The sequence below is a fragment of the Thermobia domestica genome, chromosome 3 (assembly GCF_964235325.1).
Source record: "Thermobia domestica chromosome 3, izTheDome1.hap1.1, whole genome shotgun sequence".
Taxonomy (NCBI): Eukaryota; Metazoa; Arthropoda; class Insecta; order Zygentoma; family Lepismatidae; genus Thermobia; species Thermobia domestica.
In genome coordinates this window covers 332,133,924-332,150,247 of record NC_137456.1, presented here as the reverse complement: position 1 = coordinate 332,150,247, position 16,324 = coordinate 332,133,924, and the positions used below count along the sequence as shown (strand labels likewise).

General features: G+C 33.0%; 1 protein-coding gene across 1 annotated transcript in view; it reads left to right on the top strand.

The window, feature by feature from the left end:
- The window catches only part of LOC145681218 (uncharacterized), a 30,196-nt gene extending 14,799 nt beyond the window's left edge, over nucleotides 1–15,397 (top strand). Inside the window, exon 3 of the mRNA XM_081752756.1 lies at nucleotides 6,797–15,397. Within this exon, the coding sequence (XP_081608882.1) occupies nucleotides 6,797–7,925 (1,129 nt within the window). The 3' untranslated portion in view covers nucleotides 7,926–15,397. The remainder of the gene's footprint in view (nucleotides 1–6,796) is intronic.
- Nucleotides 15,398–16,324: the final 927 nt, after the last annotated feature.

The window sequence follows — 16,324 nt, the reverse complement described above, 5'->3', positions numbered from 1 at the left end:
GTGATTGGCTTTACTTCTTGGAAATTTTACCCTGTATTTTGCATGCTGTGAAAAACAGTAAAGCTTCCAGTGTTGTGCTACGTGAATATTTTGACTTGTGTACAATCGCAGTGTCTTAGAATCAGTACTTACTAGAATTTATACATGTGTGGACGCAGAGAGTATTATAAATGAAATGAACGTCAGTTTTCCAAGAGTGTCTCTTCATAATAATAATAAGGAAGGTGATATGAACATGGATGGTGAAAGATTAAAATTGGAAATGAAAGTATTTGGCTAACAAAAACTCACAGACTCAATAACGAGTGAATTTGACAGTGCACAAACACATGCCTTTGAGTGCACAGTGCACAAACACAAACATGAAAGCCTTTTGTAAAGAAATCAACTATATAATGGTTCACTTCATACATATGATCGTCAGTAATAACAATATGAGATCCACTTTCAGGTAAAAAGTTTTGTTTGAGGTAATCCTTCAACGAACTCTAATTTCATTGAAATCTCTATGTATTTTGTAACTCTTCATAGTACCAATAAGTATTACGAAATGTTGAATTAACCATGCGTGATTAATTAGAAGGTAGTCGTGTTACAAAGGAAGTTTTTCCACATGCATTTGGTTCTGCAACAAGACATGAAAACAAATATTTCCATGTCGTACTTATGTTAAGGAGTATGATAGTTTTCTCTGCAACCATATATTTATAAATGTTTTTATTATATTTCTCTTTTGAATTAAGGAGTGTGTCGTACAGTTCGATACGCATTTGGAATTCTAGGTCGTTTTACGTATTTCGTTTTATATACATTTATTTCCGGAATGCTAACGATAGTATGATCTGTCCTTTGGCACATTTTTTTCTCATTTGTAATTTTGCCTTCTGTGGTTAGTGGCGACTCTTCTTTTTTTCATCCTCATAAACTATCACTTACTTCGTCACATCGAAATATAACTCTTTGGAAGAATCATAATTTAGTGAAAATCCTTGTATTTTACGTACTTGATACTTCTTATTCGTATTGTGGTCAAAAATACGTAACGCATAATTCTTCGAACCAGCTGATACATATTCTGCGATATACATTTCTTTACTATTTTCGAATAATCCATTTGTTAGATCACCTAAAATGTCACCAGTTGGGATAGTGCTTTCACCAGGTTTTTGTGTATGAATTACTGAATCGGTGTCAAAATATAATACTTTTTCTTGTAGCTGATCTAAATTCTTATACAATTCCAATCTAGCTTCTGCCGTTGTATATGCGGCTGTGACGTTTACTCTTGATAATGAAAGAGGGACTTCGTCTGACTATTGCCGATATACTTATAACATGCCGTCATTTACTATAAATATTTGATGAACTTCTAAATCATGATATGTTATCATAAAATTCCTTGGGGTCATTAATGACGCTTACTTGTCACATGTTCTCACGTTGACCAAATTTTTCAGATATTGAATTTAACATTAACTTAGATATACTCCTAGGTACTAAATTATGATTTACTTTCTATATCTAGCCGTGTTCCTTCATTTTCATAAAATTGTTGAATGTACTTCACTTTTAGCTCATCTGTCTCACAACATGATGACCACCCAGTAGCTTACATTATTGCTTTTACATATTTATGTTTTGTGCAAACAATCAACCACTTTTTGTATTCTCACCATATTGAACATCATACCCAAATCTCATGAATATCCATTTGTATCATTTATCCAATGATTTCGTACTTCATCTGCTGCCCACGTACCATGTAGTGATGAGCATTGGGAAAAATCCCGGTGGGAAGGAATTTAAAAAATGGGAATATTCCCGGGTTTATTCCCTGTCCTATAAATTCCCGGGAAGGAATTTATTTCCATTTCTTTACTTTATCTTTGAAATTATAAGAACCATATGACTAATTACTTTATTTTAATATATTATGATTCACTTCTAGGTTTTAAAGAATTTTGAGGTTAAAAAATTTAAAATTATTTGACGATACTTTATATACCTAATATAATTTGTTAAAATTTCATTTCCATTTGCACTAAAAAGTAAGGTAATTGTATAGTATTGGGGAGCCAAAACTAGCAAAAAGTAGGAAAATTTACGGAAGAAATGAGTTGATAGTAATGCTTAAGTAGTCAAGAAAATATCGAACACATTTTTTGGGGGGCATTAGGAGACATATACCAATCGGAAAGGTAAGTGGAAGTGATTTATGCGAGAAAAGAAAGTGAATTGTTGGTATCGACGATAAAAAACAACGTGCCATGGGGGGCTTAACCCGCCTTCATTCACTAACGCTCGCTTTGCAATGCTGTCTGAATTTAATGTTAGTAACGTAATTTAACGTATGAAACCATAAAACAACCGTATCGGAATAGAATATCGCAAAACACCAAAGTAGGTGCAATAGCTGGGCCCCAATGCTAAAGAACAGGAACAATTATCAAAGTACTAATTTACAAATGATGAAAAGGAACCATTTTGTAAAGTAATTTAGAATTATGTAGAAATAGTGATGAAATGCTATTAATAAACTTTGAACCACCATTAGTAATCGACGTCGGTCTGTCTCCTCTCCTTGACTCGAATTTCTAAAGAGGTACTCGGACTTCTCTTACATGTGAATTAGCGTATAACATTTCGAGAAATAGGTAGATTGAAAGCCCTGTATGTCAATGTTATGTTCTAAAATATAAAGATAAGTAAGTATGTTGCAAATTTTTTTAATATAAATATGTATGCGCAAATGTGGATAAATTGGTGAGACATGTATCTTCTAGCATTTACCAAATCTAATTGGTTTATATCATTTATAAATTTAATGTGTTTATAATATCAGTAATAGAGTCAAGTTGAGCAAATCCACTTACATATAAATTTAAACTCTTACTATATAATTTACTATATATTTTTAACACACTTTTAATTGATAGAACATTTTGTAAATAAATATAAATTTGTGCGTACTCTCTAAATATAATAAAGTAACATAGTATCGTTTAGAACATACATTTTAAAGAATCCTCTGTGGACAACAGTAATAATATGCTGTGATATTAAAATTAATTCAACTTTGAAATTATAATATAGTAATAGAATTCAATTTTCTTTTTGATTGTACATAAATTCCCGGATAAATTCCCATTTTGGGAATCCTCCGGAGAATATTCCCAAAAAATATCTTCCCGGGAATTTACCCATAACTAGTACCATGTAGAACTCATTCTTCATCACTGTGATTACAAGTTCACTCATTTCATTCATCACAACATGTATGGCAAAGGGGAAACATTAATCTGTCATTTCAATTGTAAAGCAATATACAATGAGTTTTTGGAGGAAAACTTAACAAATCATTCTACCTCTTCAATGCTGGGAAAATTGGGATCTCCAAGCAAATAGATTGTCGAATTGCAAGTTAATTACTTTTTCATACGAATTGGTACAGTCCGCAACAAAAAAACCCTGGAAGATGAGCATGTAGGTTTATTGCCAAATTACGCATAACAGAGCAAGGAATCAACATAACGTCTAAGTGGCACGAATCACGCGAAGAGAAACCTGGGCATCCTCCCCTGCTCGTTTATTTTTGAACAAGAGACTTCGCCGTTTCACAATAAACTTACATTCTTATGTTGCATGTTTCTTCAGGATTTTCTGTTTTATGATACAAATGTATGGCATTCACACGCTCTCCATAAAAAGCGTCACTAGTATTCAATGGTATTTTCTTGGTATGGGTGGTTTATAACATATTTCTTCATCTCTTCATTTCCTACCAACTGTTTTTTAAATCCACAACCCCATATTTCGTGAACTTCACATCCAAAATCCTTTAATTTTTGAATCATCTTTGCTGCTTCATATCGAAATTCCATGGTGTCTGTAGCATTGTTATATATGTTTATCTCGATCATTATGTTAACAAAAAATAAAAACGTGTGTGAAATACACTTCATATTCCCACACGTGTCTTCTTCCTGTGTCGTCTGTCCATTCACCATCTACCTTGATTGATGCAATTCGTTTTTCCTTACTACGTGCAGTATTCGTAATTTGAATTTTGTTGTTTATTCTTCCCTTTCAGTCGATTGCAAATCTCTCCCTCGATTCCCGTTCTTTGGTATCATACTAATAGTATTGTAAAGTTCCCAAAATCCTCACATGTATTTTGTAAATTTATTTTGTTTATTGTAAAACAAGAAAGCGATATTCAAAATGTTTAGGAAAATAAAAACATATAACATAGACATCACACCACAATTATAGGAAGTTTTGCTATACGGAAATAACAAATAAGGCATTTCATAGTGAGACCTGATCTAAGCTCTACGCTACAATCAGGAAGTATCTGAATCCCGGAAAAGAATTGTGCTGGTTGAGTACGGGTAGTGGATTGGATATTTGGAATGAAGATCGCATAGTGAAAAGACATCGATTGGAGATTTTCAAAGCTAAACTACCTGTCCACAAATATGAATTTAGTAATTTTAATAACCATCAAGACATTTGACCTTAATAACTTAGCACATTAGAAGATATGTATAAACAGCTCAGCTGAATACTTTTTATAATGTAATGTACGAGGTAAATAAAAATTAGCCATAGTGTAGCTGTAAATTTTCTTATATTGTTCATCCCGACATATGTCCTCGTTTATTTTATTGATATGCTCATGTAGTTATGCTGTAAAGGTTTGATCTTATTTCGTCCTTTTTTTCCCTTTCGTTGCGGATAGTACATAGCCGCGTCATCAGAAGTTTGTACTAAAGAGGAAGAACAAGTAATGTTGCAGGTTTTGTGATCGGAATATGTATCAGGAGCCGTAATCCATGAAAGCCGTGCTTTCGGCACAATTCGGAAAGTATGTCTTCCTGCTGAATAGTATTTGCAGATGGATTGCAAAAATTAAAGAATAATCGCACAAATACGCTCAATGTTGACAACATTTGTGGCCCTAGATGGTTGTCCGATTCTTTCCTCGTGCGTAACACCAACGGGGCGATTTTTGAATTTTTGAATCCTTTCCCAAAAACTGCGTAGCATGAGGATACTGTTCCCGTAGTGTTCCGAAGGTTTCGGACGAATTGTGGCCTCTGATACACTTTTGGACCGCAAAAACCGGATCACTGCTTATTGTTACTCTTTGCTGCAAATTTCTAATGATGCGCCGATGACCTATCTGCAACAAAATAAGGAATTACGATCAAACGATGACCACAAGGGGGTAGCAATAAGATAAACGGGCGGATGTTAGTATGCACAATGCAAAAAAATGTATAGCTAAATCGCGGATATTTTTTTGATTTATCCTCCAATTTTCGTCTGCTACATTTCTTTTCATAAACAGATTGGGGCCTTTTTTACACGCAGTTTTAACTTTTAAAATAATAAACAATAAACTCTGACTTTTTTCAGGATGCAGACAACTGCCGGGAACATCGTTTGACATACCATGCAATAATAGTGTTGTAAATTCGATATAGAATATTATTTTCTTGCAGTAGCATGGCATCAGCTTATTACGAAGGTCCTATTTGGTTTGTCATAAGAACCAGATTGTGTCACATGATCAACTCAAATGTCGCATTTCGTGCTAAATCGAGCCTAGACATTCGAAATCCAAATCTGAGATATTTCAAGCACGTAAGCTTCCCGAGAGGTGCTCTGGACAAGTAGCAGAAGATGCATATATTTTATAATTATTTTTTTAAAATTATTTTTCTGAAACAATCTATTTTTCAGAGCATTCTATCCATTTTTACTCTACGTGCTATACGTCGGTTTTAAGTTTTTCATTATGTGCTTGCCGTAATCTTTTAATTAGCTATCCCTGTATTATATTTGTGGGGCTGAGAGAGAAATTATGCCAAGTCACCTTTTTGCCCGAAACTGAGTTATTATAATTTTCTTACATTAGTAGGAGGGACACTAAGAAGGTTTTGAGCTGTAGACAACTGCAAAGCAGGAAGTGAAAAATTTTTTCCTCAATAAACAATAGACAGTGCAACAAAATATTGTCTTGAAAATACTTTTTCACTTCTTGTGTGAAATTAATATTTGATGATTTATACTACTATACTTTTTAGCCGCAGACTTTTTGAGATTTGAGGACCTCTTTTTTCATTGATTTGCTGTTGAATTTAAAATTCATGATTCGTTGATTTTTTTGAATGTTATAATATGGAACACATTTATTTTTATGTGTTGCAAATTAGGTAGGTTACGTCATGATAGCATTGGAAATTTTGGAAGTCTCTAACAGTAAGAAGCCAAGATAGACAAACTTTTCGCATTTCCTCATTACCTTAGCATCGTATTCTACAATTATAATATCATGTACTTGTTATAATTTAGTTAAATATTAAAAAAAAAAAACATTTCTCAAATAGTTTTATATCGGGACAGTGTTTAGATATGTATCACAACTAAACACGTAGATATATTTCAATAGACGTGAATGTCGTAATATGGATTAAAATTTGATACATCAAAACATTCTAAGGATAATAGAATCACTTGTAAAGAATGGTAAATTGCCTGAAATGATACATCTGCCCAAACATTAGGAATTGTTATAACCTTTTTATCTTCATTTTAATACTAATTGTTTTGGTCGTTTTACTAACTGTTTCTGGTAGTTGTAAAAAGTAAAGGTTCTCGTGATCAGTATCGTGCCATTGCTGCTGTATTTTACATTTGAGAAATGTCCCTTGTTTTTTCGTTCATGTTATTTTTATGCATTTCCTTTTTAATTAATTTCTTACTGGTTCCATAAACACACTCTTTGCAGAAAAGCGAATACGGTTTTTACGCGAAACGAGGCAATTTTTCATTCAGATGAGAAATCTGATAGTAGCAAAACATTTTGTAAAGTATTAACTCTATCGCATATGACAGGATCCGGTAAAAGTGAAAAACATCGTAGGTACCAAAAGTATATAAAACGAATTAATAAAAGAGCACACATCTTACTAAATACAGGTGAAGAACGTGAAGTGTGTGGAAAAAAGTTTACTGCAAAATCAAGTACGGAAACGCACACAGTTAAACATACGTGTGTTAAACCTCGTATGCGCCAAGAGTATGGCAGCGGATTTTGTCAGAGTTCTAGTTTGAAAGCACACATCTTAACACATACTGGTGAAAAATCTCACCAGTGCCAAGAATGTGGAAAAGGATTTACTGATAATTCTAACTTAAGACGACACATCTTTACACATACTGGTGAAAAACCTCACAAGTGCGAAGTATGTGGAAAAGGATTTACTCTTAGTTGTAATTTAAGAAGACACATCTTTACACATACTGGTGAAAAGCCTCACAAATGCCAAGAATGTGGGCGTGGATTTCGTCAGAGTTCTAGTATGAAAAGACACATCTTAACACATAGTGGTGATAAACCTCATAAGTGCCAACTATGTGGAAGGGCATTTACTCAAAGTTCTAACTTAAGAAGACACATACTTACACATACTGGTGAAAAATGTCACAAGTGCCAAGTGTGTGATGTGGAATTTAGTACGAAATCAATTGTGAGATCGCACATGTCAGTTCATATAGGTGAAAAATCCCACAGGTGCCAAGAATGCGGAATAGGATTTAATCATAGTTCTACTTTAAAAAAGCACATCTTTACACATACTGGTGAAAGACCTCACAAGTGCCAGGTGTGCAAAAAGGAATTTATTACCAGGTCACAATTGCAAGCGCACATGTTTAGCCATAGATATGGAAATGTTCCCACTTGTAGAGAATGTGGAAAAAAGTTTAGTCATACTTGTACTTTGAAAAGGCACATCCTAACACACATGAGTGAGAAACCTTTTACATGCGGAGAATGTGGAAAAGAATTTAATAGGAAAGATAGTTTGAAAGGTCACATCAGAAAACACACAGGTAAAAAATCTCACACGGGCTAAGGGTATTGAATTGGATTCAGGAAAACTGCATTTCAAAGCACACATCATACAATACATTGGAAAATTTCATATTCCTAAAAGTTTTGAATTTAATCTTAAAACAAAATTGCAATTTATTCAAGTTTCAAGAATCCGTACAAGAATGAAAAACGTAATGGTTTAATCTATCATATCACAAACATGACCTCCGAAGAAATAGTATTAATAAAGTAGACAGAGTTTTTTTTTTTGCTACTGATAGACCGTCAAGCGCGTCCGAATGAAAATATAACACTCAAGACTTCTGGCTTTCTAGTTTACTAAATTCTGTTTCAAATTATTTTAGTTTTCCAAGGATTTTACTTACCAGTCATTATCTGATATTTCAAAAACCAACAAGATTTTCAAAAATAATGAAATATAACAGAAATTATACAAAATAATTTGGAATAAAATAAACAGTAAAAAAATATTGAGTTCACAAAGGAACTTCCTGTATAACATTTATTACGAACGCTTTTACAATACGGCATGCAGGAAATTTTAGTATCAAATTCTAAGAAACCAAATTTCATGTAGTAAGATATTCTTCTTGCTCTTGTCTACGTATTTCAATTCTTGATAACCTTTCTCAAATAGTACAGTCATGTCCATAATCATTGTCATGTCCATTAGTCGTTTAGATAAATAGTAGATATTTGATAACTAATATTCATCAAATATATATTTAGTGAAGTTTATTTTGCAAAATAATTTTAAATTGAAGTTAATATTTTTTCTTTAGAGTTAAAATTGTAGTTTCTAGTTATAAACAAATCAAAGAGCGGAATTCAATAGTTAATTGTATGATTTTTTTAAAAAACGTAAACAGGTGAAAGAGAATATGGTGTTAGTACCCTTATACTTGAAATGTGGAAGAAAGATAATGTGCAAACAGTATGAGCATTTCTGTCATAAGCGAAACGCTAGTTTGTGTGAAAATAACCCTAATGAATTTGTGAATCCTGAAAATATGCACGAAACAATGCCTCTTTCTTGTGTATTATCCCATCAGACATTGATTTTGTTAGATAATTTATCCTTTTGGATCAATTGTCACACAGTAGCAAGCTAACTGAATATATGTCAGGAGTCCCCTGGCTGGCAAGAGCCCAAGATCTCCCTCCAAATACTGGTTATTGATGAGACCTATTGTGCTGATCTCCACTTTCGTATATTCTACACAATCTAACTTTCTTCCTTTGAAACCACTCCCATCAGAGATCATCCAAACCTAGCCCCCTATGCTAATTTTTTAAAGATTATAAGCTTATCGCGAATTAATAAATGAATACGAAGAAATAAGTGTGTATCCCTATCATAGAAATTTGTCCCAAATAAGCAATCTATAAATGATATTGTGGGGATTGAATTTATTTCCTTTTTGCAAGGCGCTTACCATTTAGAAGTCAGTGGCAAATTATTACATGATCAATTTTATATACTGAAAACGTGTGAAAGAAAGCATTGAGGTTTATCAGGAAACTAATTAAAATATATAATAAAAGTAATAGCGGGAGAAAGATCAAGCTATTGACAAAATAACGGCTGGAAAAGGAAGAAAGGCTTACAAACGAAACTGAATAATGTTTGAGCATTAATGATTCAGTCGCTACTATTGTGGCAGATTACATTGAGCTTAAAAATGTTCTGACACAAAATTTTCAATTCGAGTCTTTATTACATGGATATGTTTTTTTTTTGTGTGTTTGTGTGTGTTTGTGAATAAATAAGATATTTAAAACAACATATTTTACTAATATGTTGAAAATTATAAAAATGTTGATAATCAGACACTGGTTTGTAAATAATAATTAGTCATATAAATCATCTAATTACTTTCATGTCTTCATTTTCTATATTTTGTTTTTAATGATTTACCAATCAATATTTCAAAGGAACGGTTGAATCCATTTATTGATTTTTAGAGTATATTTAACATGATTGGGAGTCTGTATTAGATTTCTAGAAGTAATTGTTAACTGTTACTCAATGCTACAATTTTTTTTTTAATTTAGTGCCCATTTTTTGAAATGATATGTAAAATTCTAGTATTCGTATTCAAAGCAACGGAGAAAAGATACCCCTTCATTTGTCCTCTGTATTTTAGTTTTAACTGTACCACATTTAGATCTTTAACCCATTCTCAGATGGGTAATCGTCCTCCAGGAGAATTAAACGTTGAACCAGCTAGATGAACTTTCATCCTTTAGCAGAGTTAAACGTTCAGCTAACCAAATAAACCTTTATTCGGTATGAATGTTAAATATTAAAAAAAAATGTTTTACGTTACGTTCATTCATCTTGTGAATGTATCTGATCTGCATCCAACATTTGGATCAACGTCACGGATTTACCTTTTACACTGTTCTCTCTATCTTAGACCTTATTTCATATAATATTGTCCCTTTTTTATCATTCGTAACATCTAACTTGAATTTTGTAGAACTACCTTTTCATCCGACATTTGAAATGGTTTTTATTCCATTTTGCATAATGTCAGCGTTTCTAACCCAAACTTCAGCCTATACATTTTATGATACTGTTTCCTGATTTTTTATTCAAAGCCGCACGGAATATTACTTCACCGTTCCATTCCTCATTTCGCCATACCTATTGTTTCGTTTGTTCCATGATCAGAGTTTGCACTTCACGTCTTCACTAATAATGCTCCCTAGCAATGGCGTCCGCAAGATTTCGTCGCTTAATATTCAAGGACGACCCGAGAAGTTTCCCCAACGGAGTCTCGTAGCTTCTGGCTACCCCAAAGATAATCACTGGTTGCAATTACTATTGGGCTTATCTCAGATACTAGGTTCTTAAAACTTTTTCTCGAACTTTCCGTCTTATTTTCCCTTAAGATTCCGCAAAGAAAGCTATGTCATCTGCAAATTTTGTAAATCTAATATTTATATCGTCTATCAAAATACCGTCTTCGTTAGTATCTCTTCTTTAGACCCTTCTTTAGTATCTCTTCTATATATAATTCTATACAGGCTGACAGATTGATCTAGCTAGAAACTTCAAGTTTTACACAGAAATTCGAAGTGCAAGGATGGACGTGAATGAGAACCGATTATACTAACAAGCTGTCCACATATTGAAGTTTGTTAAGGTTAAATACTAAAATGCAGTATTTGGACTTTAAGCTTTAATGAACATTTAGCTTTTCTCTAAATTCAACGCCAGCACCATTTGCCACAACTTGAATTAGTTTTATTTTTCATTGCACGCAATTTGCCTAATTTTTCATGGGCATGTTCATTAAGAAATTTAAGATATTTCTGTAAGTTTGGTCTGGTTTTCTTGGGCAGTTTGGGCAGATCGAGTGGCGATGTCGTGGTGACCTCGGGGCCGCTCTTCAAGGGGGCCCGAGTCCCAACTTTAAAATCTTAAATGGAAACATGGGTCGAGTGACATCTCGTTCGATAAGTCTTTAAAAACTAAAAGGCGATGTGGCAAAAGATTTTTCATATCCGTCACCGTATTCTAAATAGCCCGCAAGACATGTTAACTGCATCAGATGAACGTCCTGTAGTAGTAATATGAAAATGGTTGAACATAAATGAACCAAACAAAAATTCAATTAAATCCACGGGGCAAATCTAATGATGTTCTTGCGGTGCCCCGAAGGGCCGCCTTTGATGCCCCGAAGGCCCAGTCCCAACTTAGAAATTTTAAACGAAAATATGGATCAAGTGATACTTCGTTCGATAGATCTTCATACACTAAACAGCGTTGTAGCAAAAGATTGTTCATGTGGATCACCGTTTTCAAAATGACCGCGAAGACATGATGCCTGAATCAGATGAAACATCCAGTACCATTAATATGTAAACGGTTGAAAATAATAACGGATGAAGAGAATAAAACTCCTACAGGAAATCACAGACGGTATTTATCATTCGAGGACTCGAAAATGTTGCAACAGAGGAGAATATGCTTAGAGTAAATGTTCCATAATGCAAAGGAGGAAATCTATATCAGGCCTATATTATATATACAGTGGCGAATCCAGGATATGATCAAGGTTGGGGCTAAACCATAGTTTTCTGCTTTAACCACTGTAAAGCAGGATTGAAGGTCATTTTATTCAGTGTATACTTGAGCGTCAAGGGGGGGTATAGCCTCTATAACCCTTCCCTTGGATCCGTGCCTATATGTAAACAAGCAGTGTTACCAACGATAAATAAAGTTGTATTTTCTCAAATTGCACTATGTAAGGTATTACCTATTTCTAATTTAGATGTTAAATAAAATCATAATACCACATACATTATTCAGTGTAATAAAGGACAATACAGTATCATTAACATCAACATTTTGGAGATCTCTAATAACTCAAATAGCATAGACGTTGCATTGCGCATCATTTGTATCTTAGCGTCAAATACTATGATTATGGTATAATGTATTTCGAATGAAGGAAGGAACAAAGTTACTAGAAATAAAAAATTTAACTTTTTCTAAAGACTTTACTTCCAAAACGTACTGATATATCACCTCTCATCTTGTAGATGCTTCCAAAAGACTTGAGTGATCATAATGACATTTACAAGAATTGTTATTTCAAACCGTTTCACAGATACCAAACACATGGATAGTGATTGTTTTATTGCTTAAAATGACGCATTTGTGTTAAGTTTTTATAATGATTGTTGTTTTAGTTTTCTTCTACAGCATTACAATAATAGTTTTTGGTTGTTTTAATTACAACAAGTTGCAGTTTCTTTATTTTAAGCAGTGTTGCCAACTTAAATAAATTGCTAAATATTATTCTAAGTATAGTGGAAACAACGTAACTAAGCTGCAAAATATTTTAATAACACGTAATTTGCTTTATGGTGCAAGAATGGTTTCAAAAGACGACATTTTTCATAGTCTTGGGGCTATTTATAATGTTAATGACATAAAGTTTCCGTTCCAGCAATACATGTAAATGCAAATTTAACTGAATTAAATGTAACTTATAACTGAATTAAATGTAACTTGTAACTAGTGATGGGTAAATTCCCGGGAAGATATTTTTCGGGAATATTCCCGGGAAGATTCCCAAAATGGGAATTTATCCGGGAATTTATGTTCAATCAGAAAGAAAATTGCTTTCTATTACTATATTATGATTTCAAAGTTGAATTAATTTTTATATCACAGCATATTATTACTGTTGTCCGCAGATGATTCTTTAAAATGTATATTCTGAACGGTACCATGTTACTTTATTAACACTTTATTATGTTTAGAAAGTACGCATAAATGTATATTTATTTAAAATATGTTCTATCAATTAAATATGTGTGAAAAAATTATATAGTAACAGATTAAATTTATATGTAAGTGGATTTGCTTAACTTGACTCTATTGCTAATATTATAAGCACATTAAATTTATAAATGTTATAAACTAATTAGATTGGGTAAATGCTTTAAGATACATGTCTCACCAATTTATCAACATTTGCACATACATATTTATGTTCACAAAATTTGTAAGATACATAATTATCTTTATATATTAGCACGTAACATTGCCATACACGACCTTTTATTCTATCTATCTTTCGAAATTCCATACGTTAATTCACATGTAAAAGAAGTCCGAGTACTTCTTCAGAAATTCGAGTCAGAGAGAGGAGACAGACAGACATCTATTACTAATGGTGGTTTAGGGTTTATCAATAGTACTTCACCTCTATCTTTACATAATTCTAAATTACTTTACAAAATGGTTCCTTTTCATCATTTGTAAATTAGCACTTTGCTAATTTTGGCTGTTCTTTAGCATTGGTTGCCAGATTTGCACCTACTTCTTTGCGATCTTCTATTCCGATGCGTTTGTTTTATGGTTTCATACGTTAAATTACGTTACCAACATTAAATTCAGACAGCGTTGCAGAGCGAGCGTTGGCGAATGAAGGCGGGTTAAAGCCCCGCATGGCACGTTGTTTTCTATCTTCGTTACCAACAATTCACTTTCTTTTCTCACATAAATCACTTCCGCTTAACATTCCGTTTTGTATAAATCCCCTGCTGCCCTAAAAAAATGTGTTCGATACTTTCTTGACTACTTGAACATCACTATCAACTCATTTCTTTCGAAAATCATCCTAACTTTTTCTAGTTTTAGCCCCCCCAATTCTAAACAAGTACGTTACTTTTTAGTGCAAATGAAAATGGAACAAAAAATATATTGTAAAATAAAATGTAAATCATGATCTCTTACTCAAAAAATTAAGCTTTTATGGTATAAGAGGAACTACCAATTAATGGATCGAGTCATACTTGAAGGATAGGTATCAGATAGTTCAAATTACGAACGAAAATAATGGCGAAATGCATAAGTTTAGTAGTTATAAAGGTACAATACTAACTGCTGTACCTCAAGGATCAGTGCTTGGTCCATTGCTCTTTCTTATTTACGTCAATGATTTGACACATGAAATGTTGCCTAATAAATGTGTTTTATTTGCTGATGACACCAATGTTATTATTACAGGTAACTCACGACATGATATTGAATATAATCTAAACAATGTGTTTTCACTATTAAGTAACTGGTTAAAGTTCTATACAATGATAAAACTTCCTTGCTAAATTTTTGTTATCCTCTTCAAAATCATTTATTCCTTACGTAATGGTCAATAAAAAAAAGTCGACTTTTCTATTTCAACTAAATTTCTTGGTGTCACCATAAGTTCGAAACTAACTTGGAATGAGCATATTTCTCAAATCAACAAAAAATTAAGTAGTATTTGTCTCGGCCTCCGTAGACTAAGAGGTAATGTCACAACAGAGGCCTTAGTTTCGGTGTACTATGCAAAATTCCATTTTAATAACATACGGTATTATTTTTTGGGGTTATTCTATTGAATGTATTGGCACGTTTCGCTTACAAAAGAAAGCACTAAGGGTTGTGTTTGGATTGTCACCAAAGTCTTCTTGCAACCCCATCTTTCAAGGACAAAAATATTACCATTACCTTGTGTGTATCTATATAAAATTATCTTGTTTACCGTAAGTAACAAACACTTATTTATTGAAAACAGTAACGTCCATAAATACAATACTCGATTCGCTAATAATGTGCATGTTATCCCCCAATATTTCTCGTTTTTTTTTTCAAAAAAGCGTATATATTAAGTGTACAAAAAATTTCAATAAGTTACCTGACTTCCTAAAGCAAAACAAATCATATTCTATGTTTAAATCGGATCTACATGAGTTCTTAGTAGATAAATGTTACTACTCGGTAAATGAGTTTTTTGAAGACAATATATAAATGTTTTTTGTTAATTATATGAATGTATAAGCTTATAAAAGTCATAGTTATGTATGTATTACTTTATTTGTAAGTTTTTTCATAGTATATATGTAATTATTTTGTAATTTTGTAATGCTCGAGAATACACTTATTTGTATGCAAAACAGACAAATAAATAAATATTATTAGTTATATAAAGTACAGTCAAATAATTTTAAATTTTTTAACCTCCAAATTCTTTAAAACCTAGAATTAAATCATAATATATTAAAATAAAGTATTTAGTCATATTGTTCTTATAATTTGGAAGTTAAAGTAAAGAAATGGAAATAAATTCCTTCCCGGGAATTTATAGGCCAGGGAAAAAACCCGGGAATATTCCCATTTTTAAATTCCTTCCCACCGGGAATATTCCCACTGCCCATCACTACTTGTAACACTAGTTGTTCCCCTAAGCCTTAGGCCTGATGTACACAAAATCATGCTTAATTAAAAGTTCTAAATACACCCTAGATACATTTCACTTGTTTTAGTTTGACTACCGACCATCTCAAACTCGATCAATACCATATAGCTATATGCAAGTATTCAAGGACTTACAGTTAGTAATACGCATTGTGTTGATTTTTGGTTTGGTTTTAGTATAGCGTCCCATGATTATGCTAGGGCGTCTAAAGGAGACGTGGAGCTAATGATTATAATGGAATCCGAACCACTTCGGTCGTTCAACTGTACTCCCACCGGAAATCGGATTCGAGACTACGCGAACCGAAGTGAAGCATGCTAGCCGCTATACCAAATGGAGGTCTTCACATTGTGTTGATTTAAATCATTCAGTCAGTTTTGCAAGATTCGAAGATTAAAAAGTAGCGTGCCTGTGCTCCAAAAGTAGCGGATTTGAATTATTTGTAGGAAAAATATTTACAGTAGAAATCAATTATTTGACAACTAATGACTGGTATAGGAGGGGGTGCAAATGTAGAAACGTAAGGGTAATGTGGAAACGCAACGTATATTGACTGCAGAGAGTTTTACCTTAGCGGCAATTGCCGTAAACAATCACCGTCGTCCCCATTGGTCACGGCACAAAGTTATGAAGCAGTCAACCAGTGTAGTTAATC